General features: G+C 32.5%; 1 protein-coding gene across 4 annotated transcripts in view; it reads left to right on the top strand.

Moving 5' to 3' along the window:
• LOC124354234 (histone-lysine N-methyltransferase E(z)) overlaps positions 1-18,584 on the top strand; it is a 43,804-nt gene that overhangs the window by 10,610 nt on the left and 14,610 nt on the right. For all 4 annotated transcript variants that reach the window (XM_046804540.1, XM_046804541.1, XM_046804543.1 and 1 more), the window contains exons 4-10: positions 406-600; positions 4,412-4,578; positions 7,213-7,376; positions 9,116-9,216; positions 11,716-11,896; positions 14,556-14,767; positions 18,022-18,286. In XM_046804540.1, the coding sequence (XP_046660496.1) occupies positions 406-600; positions 4,412-4,578; positions 7,213-7,376; positions 9,116-9,216; positions 11,716-11,896; positions 14,556-14,767; positions 18,022-18,286 (1,285 nt within the window). The remainder of the gene's footprint in view (positions 1-405; positions 601-4,411; positions 4,579-7,212; positions 7,377-9,115; positions 9,217-11,715; positions 11,897-14,555; positions 14,768-18,021; positions 18,287-18,584) is intronic.

Here is an 18,584-nt window from a genome sequence, read left to right as displayed (position 1 = left end):
GTGTATGATCCCGCCACCTTGAACCCTTTTTTTCAATTAGTCACACATTTAAAATGATTTTCAAGAATTAAAACCATTGCTGTTTTTCAGTTAGAAGGAATGTTTGTTTTGATACATTTTTTATTGAATAAAACTAATTTTAAAACCGAATTTCTTTCAACTCTCAATAACCATTTGATTTATTTTGAAGCTGGTGTTGTTTTGAGTAACTGGGTTTTTGGGGTAGCTAGCTGTATTGTAACCAATTACAGTAGTAATTTGGTCTTTTTATATTTAGCTAACACAATAAGTTTTCCATGGACGGGCTTTAATTTTATGATTTAGGTTTTCATACTTCATCATCATTTTCATAATAGAATTTTTATTCAGAGCTGTTAAATACTACCCAAGTATTTGTGATTGTAGGTGGAGGATGAGACAGTTCTGCACAACATTCCGTACATGGGGGACGAGATTCTGGATGGGGACGGGACATTCATTGAAGAGTTAATAAAGAACTACGACGGAAAGGTTCATGGCGAGAGAGAAGCTGGATTCATAGACGACACTATCTTCGTGGAGCTTGTCAATGCTCTGGTGCACTTTCAGGTCAAGGATCAGGCAAGTATCATTTGTATAATTTTCAAAGTATTTTCAAAGATCACATTTGTAAATATAAGCTTTGTCGTGATTCAATATGAAATTGCAATTCTTTGTCGTAAATAAGTAACATTAGTTAGGAAATATGAGTTTTTAATGTACAGTATATTGATTATATTTTTAAAATCTGTCTTATCCCTTCCAATGCTATTATACGAACATATGATTGTAAATTTAAACAATTATGCTCATGCAAATGCTAATAAACATGATTGATCTAAAAGTGGGTTGATATGTTTAGCAGTTAATATACAAATTAATTGCTCTTCTGGATTTTTAATACTTTTTTACAGCTAATGTTTAGTTATTCAGTGTCAGAGTACTAGGCCTATATTTAATTAAAAAGAAAAATTAGTGTAACATACTGTTAATTTGAAATCTTTGATTGTAGAGATTTTATTGTTCTTGATGGAAAGTAAGCTAGTAAGCTAAGTATTGAGTTTTGTTAACTTTACTAATTGAGGCTTTAACTCAATTAAAACAATTGCCTCGGACACTTTTACACTTTTATTTTTAATCTTAGAACTATTGTGATATGTCTCTAAAGATATTATTAGTACGCATCCAAACCTTATTAGTTTTTAACCCTTTCCGCTCGGATGGGCAGCAGTGCTGACCAAATATGGCTTCTCGTAGGCTCGTATTATTTTAGCGCATACTGTCCACTCAGATCGGATGGGCAGCGGTGCTGTCCACTATGGCGCCTGCGTGCACCCAGCAGCCATGTCATTGTTGCGTCCCCACCAGCTCGGATTTATTTTCGCCACGTCATTGATACTGTGCCTTTTAATAAGTTAAATGGATTTAAAGGTCCAAAGGTAAATAATAATGTAGTCGAAAAGTATTACAATGGAAATGTTATATTTCTATAAACTAACATGAGTTACAATGAGTATTAATAATGTGACAGTAAATAATTATAACATGATAAAAAATAAAATTTAACTGCTTATTATTGTTCCGAATACAAATTTAACTGCAGCTAGTTGTCATCTTGTTGTTGAAATATCTGAGATGAATGGTACTTTTCAAAACAAACACCGATGTGAAGACCGTGCTCATTTTCACAAGTTTTCCTGGTGCCGCCTTGTCCTCTGCTGCTATACACAACGCAATTCTTCACTTTTCTACCTTCAAGAGGATATGGTAGATGAAGTTTCCTATTTAGTCGGGAAATGTCTTGCAATTGGGATGGTCTTCCTTTTTTATTTTTGTTCCTTACACCGCCAACAAGCTCTAATACCAGTAATTAATAATAATAATACCAGTAAAACCAGGTATTAATACTGATATATTTACACTTTTATTTACAGTTATATTTACACTGATATCTACAAATCTTCATTTACACTAATATTTAATAAAATTGCACAATACTAAAAATAATAAACAATCCGTTCTAATAATGCGTGTAGCTTAACTCACTAGTGACAATGTGGTTAAAAGCGCGCTAAAACGAAAGCCTAAAATGCAATATTGACTAGATGATCAATTTCCAAGCTTTGTAATGAAAACAGCTGATTGATCTTAATGCGTTTCTATTACAAAAATATACGTCAGAATAAAAAAAGGAGTTTATAACTTGTGGTCTACGCTGCTGTCCATCCGAGCGCTAGTAGGATTATTTAACGGACAGCACAGCTGACCATCCGATCTCTGAGGACGGCGATTCTAAAAATATATGCGCGCGCTAGAGGAAATGGCGGTGGCCAACACTGCTGCCCATCCGATCTCTGTGGACATTCTAACATTACCGCTCCGAGCGGAAAGGGTTAAAATCTCTTGTTGGTTATTCAAACAAATCTAAAACCTTTTTGTATTTGACCGTATAAATATTTACTATACAAAACGTGTAAAAGTATACACTACACAGGAAAACTAAAAAGCACTTGGATGGATATATATATATATATATATATATATATATATATATATATATATATATATATATATATATATATATATATATATATATAAGATATATATATATATATATATCTTTAAAATGAAACTATTTCCATAAGTCCTAAGACCAAAGCTAAGTCGTTAACAGTGTTTGAAGTTTGACATTGTTTTTATGGGATAAAACTCAACAACATTTCAGTACAGCTGAATTAAATTTTCAATGTACTTGTTCCTGTTCATGTGATCATTTAGGCTAATAATAATACCTAAATTAGTTTTTATACAATTTTGACCATTATAAAGATTAATCAAATCACAATGAAATTAGTGGCCATAGAGTATATCTCTGTGGTATGCCAATCAAAACCTCTTTCCATGAACATACGTCTTGTTTTTTAATATTACCATTGTATGTTGTTTGTTTAAAAAAAAAAGTTAAAACAATTTTTTGTGGTTTACATAATTAATTCCATATTACTGCAGTTTCTGAATTCAAGTTTTCAACATAGTCAAACTCATTGGATAAGTTCGACATGTGCTCTGGCACCCGTAGAATGCACTCAGTATATTATAATTGATCATTTCAGCAATGATAATGTACCTAGATCAGACTGGAAATTAAACTGAAGAGACTTCAAGAACCTTCTCCATTAATGCATCACCACTACTTTCTGTTTATTCACCACCACCACTTATTTTTAGGTTATGTTAAACTATACATATAATACTATACTGTATAATGTTAGCTTAAAACGAAATGCAATTTTATTACACACATATAATTAACAACACATTTATTTATACAACAGTTAAACTGGCTTCAGTAAGGGTCAAAAAGTTTTTACAATTACTGATTTCATTATGTTGATTTTTTTTATATAACAAGGAGAAGCCGATCCCCTTTTAAACCTTACTCTGCCCGTCCTCATGGGCCACTGACCTGTGCGAGGATCTTATCAAGCAGATTAAGAGGGAGAGTCGATACAGTACAAGGTCGAACCTGCGCTATCTCTAACTCAGACTCAAAGTCCAATGTTTTAGACTGCTCGGCTATCGGCACTCTCATTATTGTGGAGGTATTAATTGTGAGATATGTAGGATTGTTTCAAACATATCTCACTACAGTCCAATTTTTTTAACCGTAGACTCGAGCTGGGAGAGCGGTGGTAGGCGAGGGGTGCGGTGCGGGAGGATTGTAAAGGGCTTTCTGCAAACGTACGCTTAAGGTCACGCGCTTGTGACTAGCGGGATAGATGCGAATAGACGGTCGGACCTCTCATCGACTGTCAGTAAAGTTATATACCGTTACACAGAACTCTATGGTATATTTATTGTCCTATATCGACTGCCTGCCTGCCTGCCTGCCTGCCAGTTCAGTCAGTTCACTTGCCGCGACCTCGACGATCTTTTAGTGAAAATTGCTTAGCCTATAACTTAGTGCGAATTTTATTTTTAACATTTTAAGTTTTGCTTACTGGAGTGTGTTTTAGGTTAGTGCGGGCTTCTATATAATGGAAACATTCGTATCGAAGGTAACTTCAGGGAAAAAACTTCACAGTCAGGCAAGAGAAATAATTTGGCGAGTGAGCGTGTTCATGCTTAACGAAACTATTGAGCCAAACCTCATACCGTTAAAGAAAGGTATAGAAAGAACAGTGGCAGCTTGCGGAGTTTCGGTTGGAGTAGTGAAAAAAATTATTCCTATCATTTACTAAGTTATAGGTTTATTTGAGTGGACGTGACTCGGATATATACCTTTTTGTTGTATATATTAAATTAGAAGTGAGTGTATTGTTGAACTGTCTACAACCACAAAGTCTCAATCAGATGTGCTGTGTTCACCTTCTCTTCACCTCTGTGTTAACAGGAGGAAGCAGAAGCATCATCAGACAGTGCCAAGGCAGTGCCCGGGCCCTCTACCCCACAGAAGAGCACCAACAAGACATCAGACAAGTCGTTCCCTGCTCCAGTCATATTCCAGGCTATCTCAGCGATGTTCCCAGATAAAGGAAAACCTGAGGAACTGAGGGAGAAGTGAGTCACTTTTCAAAATTAGGTCATAAAAATTCTAATCCCAAAAAAGAATTATTGATGTATATTTCTTTAAAATAAGGTCAGGTGGGCTGGGCCATCATTATGAACAGACCATTAGTTGTGCTGTGCTGTGTTTTGTGGCACTCTGAGTTTTTAACACATTCTCTGTTGGTTACACGCTGGCGGTTACAGCGTGGGTTACAGGTCAAAAGAATTTCAGAATCAAACTCTTTAGACCACTGAAGGCCCCTTTTCGTAGCTCAAGAAATACCTACGGTAATAAATTTGTATATTTTCGATTTGGTAGTGTACATTATGAGAAATCCAGACAAATTGGACTTCGGGTCCAATATTCATAACTACAATACCAGGAATCTAAGTAATTATGATTTATTTGTTGTTATTGTTAGTTTATGTATAAATATTTTATTAATTGTTGAATTTTAGTTTTGTTCATTAATTCCATTGTTTTAATTCTTTTAATTGAAGTAATTTATTGAACTAATCGATGCCATTATTTTTAACAACTCTTTTTACACCTTAACATAGAAAAATAATCATATTATAAAAAAAGTATGAATTTTAAATGTAATCGTTTATTTGTAATTTATATTTATAAGGATATCTAGACTTGGCGTTACGCTGCAATACTGACATTGTTACTACTTGTAAAAAGTCTTAAAACAATAAGTTGATTTATTAATTGATTCATGTGTAAGAATTTCTTTCAACTTAAATTGCCCACAGCTTTAGTTTTTCAATCATTGCTTCGTTTTTGTCTTCTATTACGAGTATTTGAGTATCAGCTCCTTGCAGCTTCCAGTTTAAAACATTCAAATGTGTAAACAAATCTAAATATGCAAGTACGCAATCTGCAAAGTGTATAAATCTGCAAAGTACAAAATTTTGCAGAGCCCTGAAAAGTCATACACTTTTTCTCTCAAAATAAACTTTACGTGTTTTCGATAAAATTCTTACTTCATCCATCAGCTAGTTAAAAACAAAGCGTGAGAACGTTTCCTTGAGAAAGCCAGTGACCTTCTGTGTGTAAAAACAGTTGATCATTCTCACTTTCCATTTCCTGACATAGCTTGGAAAAAGTGCGAGAGGGTTGTATTTTAATGTAGTTGATAATTTTGACATGTTTGTCAAATGCAGTTTTAATCTTAGTTGACATTTTCTTCATTTCCAGTGCTTCTCTATGTATTGAATTGTGTGTCCACTTGACGTTTGGCACTCCTTGCATCATTAATCCAGTTTTGTGACCCTCCATCGCTCCAGCTTCATCAGTAGCTAATCATACACGTTTATTCCAATCTAGATCATTTTCTTAAATACAACCACTGAGAACTTCAAAGACATCATTTGCATTGTTGTGTATTACCTCTAAACAATATAATTGGTCCTCAATTGTATATTTTTTATGTTCGTAACAGACAACCTAGTAAGTGAGATTTATTAGTACTCTCGTCTAATTATAATGTAAATGTTTCTGTAGCTTACAACGTAAAACTAATTGGGAGTGCACATTTTGTGATATATTGTCAATCCTTCTCTTCACTGAGTCGTTTGATATTGAAATCAAATGTATTTCTTTGATCACAGTCTCACCTAACATTATGCAACACATACTTTTTGCAGCAGGCATAATTAGCTCCTCTCCTTCATTATAAGCCTTTCCCGACTTAGCAATCAGTAGAGAAACAGCATATGATACTATTGTTGCCTTTTCATTTGTAGTGTCTGTTGAAATTTTTTCAATTTTATTTTTAAACTTTTCATTTCATTGCTTTTTATTAAAAACAATTCCATTGACTTACTCGAGAACTAGTGAGCGTTTTGTTTCTAAATGCTTACGCAGCTTAGTAGGTTTCATTGATTCATTGTAGAGTAGTTTGGTAACATAAATCACCCCCAAACATCTTGTCCCTTTTTGTAATACTTATTTTGTGTAAATAAAAATGTTATACGTTTTGTAATATAAAAAGTGTCAAGAGAACTCGACTGAAGAACGTTAAACCAGCCTTGAGGTTTAAAATTTCAACAATTCTCCACAAAACTTCGGACATTATAAAATTGAAGAAACTATTGCATTCCTCCCATTGATAGTGATGAGTTATAGTTATAATGTTATGTTTATAAAAAGGAAAACCTATACTTAATACCAAATATTGTTAAAAATAATTACAGATGTTTTGCATATATCTTTCGATGTTAGTAAACATATTTGAGTACTTGTAATGAACCTAGTTATTTAAAGTCGTAATACCAACAACAGTTAAAATGAATTCTGAATTGTTATTACTTTAAATAAAGTAAAAATAAATTGTTGACTTGTAATTGGTATTAATTTTTATGAATGTGAGTATATGCAAATTTGATGAATTATCTACTTTGATATATTTTCGTGTAAGTATGTTTTGTATATTTTCAAAAATACATGGTATTAATCCAATGAAAAATCAAACAATATATTTATATATAATTGTATGGGCAAAACTAAGATCAATTATTAAAATAATGGGGTTTTATGTACGTTTAGGGGTTGTGTACACTGCATCCTAGTGTAACTATGAAAAGTTTTAATTTTATACTATGGATAATTTTATTATATGGATAAATTATTGTTCCCAGGTACAGGGAGTTGACGGTGCGGTTGGACCCGAATGCACTGCCGCCTGAGTGTACACCAAACATTGACGGCCCTACGGCAGAGTCAGTACCTCGTGCCCAGACGATGCACTCGTACCACACACTCTTCTGTCGCCGCTGCTTCAAGTACGACTGCTTCCTGCACAGTGAGTTGCTACAGCAGTCTGTGGGTTAGTTTTACTAAACATAAAAACTAGTCAACTCTAGTGAGGAGGATGTCTGCACAATGGGGTAATACAATCCACAGTATCACCCGGTATCATTACAGTTGTATTTATTATTAACAGTTTTATTGAATTCTACTCTTACTGGATACAAGCCAAACATGTATATTGTGAGCAACAAAAATAGCCATTGAACTTTTATTATTTGATCTCTATGTTAGATATGAAATATTGTTTACGGTTTTTGTTGCTTTGGTATGTTGTTGCTTTATACTTATTGCTAAGGTAAAAAAATATACGTTTGAAACAGGAAAATTTAAAAGATTCGTACTTTCTATATTTATTTTGGCACATCATCGAGAGTCTGCTGCGCCTATTCGTGGACAAAAACTGATAAGCAATTGCTGATTGCTAAAATGAGTATTTGTAGTTCTTTTGTGTATAAAAATGTAGACACATAGAGTAACAAAATAACGTGATGTATAATAATATTTTTAATTAAAGTTCGTATATTTTTTGTCTGTATTTGTCAACACCTATGTGCCTGCTGATTCTGTGTGCGGGTGTTGGTGCTCGGTGATAATTTTGATTTAATCTATACGTGTAGTTGTACATAAATAGATTCTCTATAAACATATATCCGTACATTTTTACATAAATAGAATATGTTCTGGAAACCCATTTTATAACCTTTCATTCGCTTATTCAAAAGGTGAAGGTAGAGGATGTATCGTGTAGTTATAAAAATATATTAATTTCTCTGAATCTATGCAAATTCCTTGGTAGTTGTGTAATATTTTTAGACTTGTTATCCCCAAAAGGTCAAACAAAGTTCAAAGTAGAGTTTAGCTGTTGGTTGTGCCGAACCGGCCTTGTGTACCGGCAAAATAGGGTCTCATACCAAGGTCGTGCACCACCACAGACTTATGACCAGCAATGCTGGACTGCATTCTGCCCTATGGTAGTGCTGGGTTGAAAATTGTTCTCTTTAGTTTTCCGAATTGGATAAATATATTTTCCAAACATCACAGAAAGGAAGATTATTAGGTATACACTATATAAACTAAGGTTCTTAAAATGCATGGTAGCAATGAATCATCACCTAATTTCTCACACATTACTTGTGACAAAATGTGCTAGACCACCCAGCTTTGTGACATTTTCTGCAAATGCGGCTGGTGACTATAAACCATTATAGTTGCCCTCAGCATAAGGGTTAAATACAGTATTACAGACAGTTAAATTTGGTTTGGAAATGGACTAGAGAATAGGACATTTTTGACCAACAAAACTGGTTTTGAATTTGAAAATAGGTTTTTAGCGGCCACCCCGTTTTAGTACTATAAAATATAACGGCATTTTATTATTTGATCTGACCATGTATGTCAGTATGTAGTTGTATTAATTTTTACATTTCCAAAATTTCAGTACTTAACAATTGCATATTGATAAGAAATTACTTAAAAAGTAATGTTTTGTATTGTATTAAAAATACTTTCCCCTTTTTGGTAATAAATACAAAAGTACAAAACAAATAAATCCGAAAAGGTTTGCAAATGATTACAGTTGAATAAAATGAAGAATATTTTGTTTATTTTATTCATATACAGTGGAAGAACCCCATAAATAAATAATGTCTCTTTACAAACATATACAGAGTGAACTCAACATTATATGAACCTGGTCTCTTCAGTCAGTAATTTAGAGGTGTTATGTTTAAGGACTTAAAGTTCATCACCCAGGACCCAACCTGGCCAAACGTAAAGGTCCTGACCTTAAGATGTCATCGGAACCATGTGGTACGGATTGCTACATGTTGCTGGTGAGTTGTTATATTGATTACATTACAGGATTGTATGTCACTTAGTATTGCTGTCTGAAGTTGACATACTTTCACACTGGCTGGTTAAAACTATTCGTCCATTAAGTATTCATCCATTTCTAAAAATTAAATTTTTATATTGACTCTTGATTTACAATTTTTACTTTTATTTGAACCAGTGCCAGAAATTGTTTGGAGTGTTAGTCAATAATGTAAAAGATAGTTTTACTCTGGTGTTACCTAAAAGTGCTGTGTCTTTTTTAGCTATTTGCATACGGTTATTATAATATGTCATAACTCTCTTATTTATTGGTGAATTTTTATAATTTTTGTTTAGTTTTGTACAAAAATGTGTATATTAACACTAAAATACTCAAAAACTTCTTATACTAAAAAAAAAAAAAATAATCGCTTACTTTTTAAGAGGAACTATAATGCATATCTTGTTTAGCAAATATCCATTTCCTTTACTGACTTAACTACTTTTCTTAGGAGTGATAGCCATAATAATAACTATATAACAATGTTGGATAGAACAAAAAAAAATAGGCCTAACACGATTTTGGCTATTTACAAATATTTACTTGGTAAAAAGAAATATCAGTTACAAAGTTGTCATTTAGGTACTCTTCCTCCACCACTCATCTAAAGTATTTTGATTCAGTAGGGACCTTGAACGATTCATAATACTTCACTACACGCCTAAATTACACACAAACACTATTTGGTTATATTCTAATTATAAACAAACATAAACATAACCACAGCATTATAACAGAGCAGTGCGGAAACAACAGACTCACTGACAACTATGAAAACAGCGTCTCGACTATGACGTCATTAACGACCGCCCAACTAGATCGTAAACTTTCATCATTGTTACTGATTGGTTAGCTATGTTTGTGCACTATATAACATGCTTAACAGAAAGTATGTTTATTTTCAATGTGAATTGATATAGAATAGGCATACAAATATAATATTTTTAATACATTTTCTTAAAAACGTTTGGTAAACCAGACGATGTCAATTTCTGTATGTTTTTAAAACATCCGTTTACCCAGACATTGGCACTAAAGGGGTTGATTCTAATTTGTGACTGAAATCAGATATTTCTACAATAGTTAAATCTCAAAAGTTATTAATTATTGGTTTCTAAAATTTAAAATTGGTTAATAAATCAATAATTGTATACCTTGTGGTTTCACTACACCAGTTGAACATAAAATTGTAACAGTTGCTCCATATTGCAGTAGACCTCTTAAGGATGAGTAAAGTGTATGCTTAGAAAATTCATTGATTCCCTGAAAATATCCATTCCAATATGGATGAACTGTTGGTATTTTAATGTATAACAGGTGCAAGTTGAAACCAAAACAAAAGTAAAATATGTAGTCTACTGTAATAATAGCTATGATGGTAATTGTAAATCAATAATGGGTTTTAAATAAATAAATATTTGATTTTAGTCACATATTTGGTGATTGGTTTGTTGCCGAAATGGTGTTCACTGATCCATAACAGTTTGTATACCCTCATATACCTACCACCCCAAGATCATAGATTTAGCTAATGCGTCCAGTACATTCTAATAGTAGTGAATGCTACTATAAAATTTATCCACATAAAAGAACCTTATTTCAGAAACAAAATATTTAATAAATTGGCAATTTTTACCAATATAACTGATAGTAAACAAATCTATCAGAATAGATCTATAGAGTAGATTGGGCATCTTGTTATTCAACTGGAGTTGCAGTATACATTTAGTTAATTCTTGATATAAATTGTTCAAATAACTTGTATCCTAATAACTAACCTGTAAATTAAATAAATGTATGCATGTAGTTTTAAGTATTTTGATTTATTTCCAAATTCGAACAAAACAAAATACATTTTTGAAACTAAACCGTTTTAGGGAGAATTGTGATTAATTTTCTGTTGTGCACAAAGTAAAGTATTAACTTCCTTTATTGTTTTCCAATTTATGAAAAATGTTTAAAAAATCATCCAAGTATTTCTTGTACTTTAAAATTTTGTCATAAATTGTTAATTTTGATAGAGATTAGACTTATTTTATATATAAAAAAAACATTCTTTTATTGTCACTACTAGGCACAAAGATTAATTGTGTATTGTTTTAAAATTCACTAATGTTACTTTTCTGAAGAATTTTAAGTTAATAAATTAAAACATGTATTCCACAGATATCTTGAATGCAAGAAAATACAAAGATAATGTTTTAAGCAGTTGTTTGTCATTTGAGAATAAATCATTCTATATTTTTGTTATTACTGTTTATATTATCCAGTTTCTTTTTACCAAACAGATCACTTGAATTTTCAGTTGGATGATAGTTCATCAAAATACATTGTAGAAATACTGTAGTAATGAATAAATGATGAAAAACAATGGCCAATAAGTATTTTATTTAGGTAGTTGCTAGTTAATAGGCCTATTTGTTTAACACTTTATAAAGAGGTAGATGTATTGATGCAGGAAGGTATGCAAGAGAAGTTGGCTGCTGCTGCCAAGTCTGCGGCTGCTGAGCAGGTTAGGGAAGAGATGGAGGAGCAGAATGGTACCAAGGGAGAGGGTTCTGTGCCACGCAAAGTGCGCAAACAGACGTCGGTGGATTCAGGCAATGAAGCGAGCTCAGAGGACAGCAACGACAGTAAAGGTATGGCTGGACGTTAGCTTATAGCAAAACATTGTAAAAAATCTACAGCTAATGTTCATACACCATGCAGATTTAAGGATTTGTTTTAAAAATTGAGCTAGGTGGATAGACTACTAGAGTGTTCTCTACTGGTTGAGAAAGATTGCAGTGCAATCGAAAATTTCAAACTGTGTGTAATTTTATGTGTTCTTTCAATCAGTGGACCCTAGAAGATAGTTTTCAAGGTAAGTCTGCTGATCTTCATATCAACTAGTAAAAATCCCTGGCTTTTAGCCCTAGTAATTTTAATGTATCAAACATTGTATATTGTAGTAACAGTTTATAATTGAAACATTGTTTGTCAATGCAAAATAAAATATAAAAAATATACATGATTTCCAATATGATTTAACCAACAAATTCAAAACCCCATTCAATTTATTCTGTATGACTATAAACTTATTTAAATGTAAAATACACAATCCAGTACCTTTACATTTTGCATTAATTAATGCTACACCATATAGGTTACTTAAAAATAATGATGCTCTCCCATTTCAGAATTCTGCTCATCTGATGTTTAAGGTTGGGAATTGTTTTAGATATTATACTAAAATACTGAAATAAAAACTATGACATTTTTCATTAATAAATTAACACTGTATAATATTACAATTTTTTATTTTAGAAATTTTGTGAAAAGTTTAATATTTGTACAATAAACAATTCCTGGTTCATTTACATTTTGTCTTAGTATAACACTAGTATGACTGTGTTTCTTGGATTGCAGAATCTTGTTCTCATATTGAGTTTCTTTGTGTAAGGCGAAGTGAAGTAATACTGCCTTCTTAACAATCTTGTCACATGTCATTCATCAATTTTTAACAAAATGTTATATCAGAACAACTTAATATGATAAAAATATTCAACACCATAACACACAGCAGCTACTAACTGCTTTGTTATAAATCAGCGGACAAATAAGTAAAAAAATAAACCATAATAAATTCAACCAATTCTGTGCAAGAATTTTCATTGCTTATATTTACAGGTGGTGAATTGAGAAAGTATCAAACCGGTTTTTAAGTGGTGTGGAGTATAACAAGAATTATTACAGAACAATGCTATTGTAATAAATGCTAATAAGCTAGTGACTGGCTCCATAATATTCAAAATATTCAAGGTTTGAACAGATATATTGGTTTATTGAAGCAACGTTCAAAAACATCTAAGATTAAGTTAAGAAAAAAGGCGACAAAAGACTAAAAAAAGTCAAATGATACTTAATTGTTGTCCAGTAATCACTAGTTTATAAAATTGAATTGTTATCGGGTTGAAGTACCAATCAGAAACATTGAAAACCATCTGGATATAAACTATAATTGACATTATTGCCAGGTTGGATTTTGTGTGCATACATATAAGTGAAATGGCAATATTATGATGCCACATGACATCTGACAGTTGAATTTTAATCCTATGCAATTGGATTCAAACTAATGTAATTGTCTTCTGTAGGTGGCTATAGATTATGACCACATCATGTCCCTCAGCTCGCTGGGCCCTCGCTGTTTTCCCGTTTAAGTCATCAGGCCATGTGTGGCCCACTGTATTGCACAGTTTTAAAATTCAATCCTTATCCAGTTGTGGCTGGAAATTGCATGAATGTCTGCCAAATAAGGAACTAAGTATTACACTATTTGCAGTACATATCGTAGTAAACATCATTTCGAGCTTTTTTTATCCGAGTGTCAGTATCACTGTAGCTGCTGCAGTGTATCTTACCAACTTAGTATAATACTAGCTGTTTCCCGCGGCTTCGCACGCGTCTCTTAAGCTTTGCCCGTATATTTCTTTGCCTTCAAATAGTGTTTGGATATTTTAATATACGTAACTACTGTGTTGTAATTGCAGTTTATAATGTGCAGGCGCTTTGATAACTTTTATATCTTGCAGTACAGCCTGGTGGTTAGTTACATCAATGGGCATTGCGTATAAACCTTCTACATAGAAAAATACAAATTTTCATAGTGATCGGTCCAATAGTTTCTGAGTCTATAAAGGACAAACACACAAACATTCATTTTTATATATTATGATTGCAGAAACAGTTTAAACAAAATTTGTCGTTTCTCTTAAGCTTACTCTATGCTTTAAAACTATAAGTGTAAAGAAATTTATATATAAATATATTTTTTGTCGCATTATATATGTTTACAAAGAACAGCTGATTAAAAATTTGAAAAGACTCTTTCACTTAATAACATATGTTTGCTGCAATGCATTTCTTACGGGTATTTCTGTAACCAGTGGGGCGGAATCCTGAATCGGGAAAGGGATAAAAAGTATCCTATAACCTTCTACAGATCAAGGCGAACAAATTAAAAAAAAAAATTAGGCGAATCCGTCCAGCCGTTTGTGAGTGATGCTGTTACACACGAACAGTTTCATTTTTATATATATAGATTATTAGTGGAGGCAAACCACAAAGTATGGAAACAAGTTTGTATTGTGTTGGTTTAGAGATCTACTGAGACTAGTTTTATTTTTATTTTTAGAAATTATTTTAAAACTAAAAAGTTTTGGAACGTTTAAGGGAAAGTACTAAATAACTAATCAAAAAAAGTTTAAAACTCATTTTTTGTACATTTTGGCATAATGGTATGTGTTGATGTTGCAGAGATGAAGATGGAGGAGGGTGAAGGGGAGGGTAGTGGAGGAGAGATGGTGTCACAGCAGGCCGGAGGGTTCTCCTTGTTGCCCCTCATGGGTATGGAGCACAGTCAGGAGTGGACCGGCAGTGACCAGAGCCTGTTCCGTGTGCTCCACAAGGTCTTTCTTAACAACTACTGTGCTATCGGCCAGGTCATGCTCACCAAAACTTGTCAGCAGGTAGGCTAATGTTCTCGTGGTTTGATACAATATACAAATGTTTTTCCCAGACGATGTCAAAGTGCAGATTCATTCAAGATTTTTAGTTTGACCTCTCAAGTTCGTTTATTATTTAAAATTAGGATCGGATATAGGATCAGATGTTTGTTTAGATGATCAGGTTTAGATGAATGACTAAATCAAATTATAAATATTTTATCAGGTTTGTTTGAATCACATATTATGATGATCATGGCATGGTTTTTTTTTTTGTTCTTTGGCTATTTTAATACTACACTGAAAGTACCATATTAACTTGCGCATACTTGCAAGAAAGTGGTTTTTGGCTTGCTGAGGGTTCCCAATATTTTTATTTATATTACTGTTATAAATATATTAATATTTTTTTAAATAATTTTTGTATAAATTAGTTCATAGTTAGTAATCATGATTCAATCTTTTTGTACATGCTTTTGAACATTAATATTACAGGGTGTCTACCAAGGACAGAAGTTCTGGATTTGAATGAGGGGTCACAGAAGTCGCAGAGAAATAGTGGATTATCACTTTGTCACCAAAATGTTCTGTTTAAAGTGTGACTTTTTATGGCATAACGATATTAAACTGTGTCGAGCCGAATTTTAAATCCACCGAAATCTTCAATAGAAATTAGGATTATAAAATCGATCAAAGGGATTCAAAACAATCGAATCTGCGGAGACTCGCCGTCATTAATTAGTGTATTGTTGGCTGATTGGCAATACACGATTACTGATCGCTAAAACATTTTTGACGCATTTTGTGTTTGAAAAATCGTAAGTGTTAAAGGCACTTGCTAACTTAGGTGTTAGGGCGTGCCACCCCATGCCTGCTTTGAATGGGAGTGGCTGGTAGTGCAGAGCTGGTGCCCAAAATCCTTCCTCATGGATTTCGACTGGAGGTGGCCCCTATCCCAAACTTTACTCATTCAGAATCTCCTGTAACTTTGGAAGCAGCACCATGGTTCTTTTAGAACTAAGTTAAATTTTCAGCTTCTTGCCCTAAGTGAAAAAATAAAAAAAACATATTTGCTTTCAGTTTGTATTTGTCTATAATTATGCCAAACAAAATTGTCTTGATTTTTACAAGTATTCCTATGTGTTAAAATTGCTTGGGCTGCTGAACACTACACATACAGTAAGGCAAGAATTTGCTGTCATAAATGTCAAAAAATGCCTAATTATGGTGTACAAAGTTGCAATACTCTAAAGCAATAATTATACTCTAAAATATTGCTTTGTAAAGATGTTGCTTTTTGTACATTATTTATTTTTGTAATGATTGTCAAAATCACCGTTAAAGGTAACCAATTTTTGGTTTTAAAGGTCACTGAAAGTTTCCAAAAGTCAATGATTTTTATTATATCTCAACAATAGACACACTGTATTACTAAAATTTATTGATAAATATGTATACAAAGCTATGTAGTAATAAGAAGCTGCTTTATCCCATTGAGGAAGTATTTATTAAGGCCTCTGCAGGACTGGTAGCAGCAATTAATTGGGGCAAAAATGTAAGACTTTAATTAAAGCTTTCTGAAATAGCATAGATTTTTTTACCATTGCCTTTACAGTAAAATCTTCATTTAATATATTAAGTACAATATTCGTAGTAAAATTATCAATTAAAAAAATCTTAATGTTAGTAAATAATTTCATATACATTTTTTAAAATAAAAAATTGTAATTAATGTTTACTTTCTAACATACTTTACTTAAAATATGACAATGTTCTTTTACGTAAATAAAGATGTTCATGCAAATATCTTAAATAGTAAGCTCAATCATAATATAAAGTAAAGTAAATTACAAGTATTACAAATAATAAAAAATCTGAAAAATTGTGAAATAATCCAAGTAACCTTCATATTGATGTTTAAGTTCTTCATCCTTGCACAAACGATGAATTAACAAATGGGTTTTGAGCTCGGGAAATATTTATGTCACTGATATCAGAATTGCACTTGTCATCACTGTCTAATTAAAAAGCAACATTTTTGCAACCATTATGATTAATCTCTCATTTAAACAAAAAGAATTAACATCACATGTAGTAGCTGACAATCAAACCATGAAAAAACTCGATCAAACTGGTGATCTATTTAGTGCTGCAAGTAACAAAATTAAATGAAATGTACTTTTCCACTTAGTAAAAAAACCTGTGAAGACAATAGTAGCAATTCCTAGCAGGTATTTTCAGATTAAAACAGCACATAACATTAAAGAATGGCTAAACATGGATGACAAGACCAGCTCATCACTCAGCATTCATCCCAGACCGCTTGGTACGAAACCAGTTCATCTACATCCTTCCCCAATAGATTTAGACAGAGAGGTGAAAAGTTCTCATGAGAGTAATCACTTGTTCATTAAGAAATAGTTTAACATTTTTTCGAACTTTTGGCTATTTTTAGATTTTATATTACTGGGTTTATATTTTTAAAACTTATTTCCTATGCAAGTAGTCTTTTTTTTTTTAAGAAAACTTGATTCTATGAGCGTGGTTGACTTAATTTTTGGTCTAGTATTGTAAGGATAAGCAGGTATCCTAAAATAAAAATTTGGTTTTATGTTTTTTGTACTGCAAGAAAACACTAAAAAAAGCATTGCCTGTAAATAGAAAATATTAAAAAGTTTTAAAGATTAATTGAATAGTTTTTAGTGGAATATAAATCTGTACAAATGTTTATAAACTTGGACCACCATCAGGTAGATAATGGAAACTCAGATCACCTTCAGGTAATTGCTTAGATGTCCACTATTTATTATAACCTCAGCTCAGCGTTGGAACCCATTGCACAGTTCACTCTAAGAACCTGAGATAATTTATAAACAATTTCTCCCTAATAGGATAACATATTTTCACCTATAAAAATAGTAAAATTTAAAAATCTGTACGTGCATATTTACATCAAATAAATACTTAACAAATGTTAACACACTTAATTATGTTGAGTAATATTTGTTATGATCTCCCAATATAATAATAAGTTTATTAGTAAAATGAAGAAAATTTACTTAATTTTTATTTAATCACAGTCAAATGCAATTACTCTATACCATTGAAAGGGTTAATTAGATATAATATTTATATAGGCATTGGGACTTGGTTGTTACAGAAGCATGCTAGTTTGGACATTGATGTTCAACATGAATATGTTTTAGACATTTTTCACAAGTATATCAGTTTGCACATCGTTCCATGGATATTCTAATTTGCACATTGTTATTCCACAGGTGTACCAGTTTGCCCAGAAGGAAGCAGCAGACGTTGAAGTAATGGAATCTATGAAGGACTTCACACCACCCAGGAAGAAGAAGAAGAAGCACCGCCTGTGGTCCATGCATTGTCGCAAGATTCAACTGAAGAAGGATAGCAGCAGCAATCATGTGCACAACTTTACACCCTGTGACCACCCGGCCTCTCAGCCCTGCGATCTCAACTGTCCCTGTATTGCCACACAAAATTTCTGTGAGAAATTTTGCCAGTGCAGTTCTGATTGTAAGTACTAATTTCTAGTAGTTGTGTTGAGGTACAATAGGTCTGAGATGTCACAGTCTTGTGCAGCAGGTTATGTACTTAAACTGATTAAAGCCTGGAATTTGTCATGAAAAATTAAATCTTAGATATTTAACCCTTTTACTGCTGGATTCTTCTTTGTAGTATTTTGAAAAATGTCCTCACTTTATTTTTATACGCAACCTTTTATAGCGCACATTGGTGATTTTTCCACATTTTTGCATGTGGCAACTGCGCACGTTAGCAGTAAAAGTTGATACACTTATAAATATTTAGAAAG

This window comes from Homalodisca vitripennis, chromosome 2 (assembly GCF_021130785.1).
Source record: "Homalodisca vitripennis isolate AUS2020 chromosome 2, UT_GWSS_2.1, whole genome shotgun sequence".
In the NCBI taxonomy this organism is placed as follows: domain Eukaryota; kingdom Metazoa; phylum Arthropoda; class Insecta; order Hemiptera; family Cicadellidae; genus Homalodisca; species Homalodisca vitripennis.
Note: the sequence above shows the minus strand (reverse complement) of the source record. Positions and strands in the feature narration are given on the sequence as shown.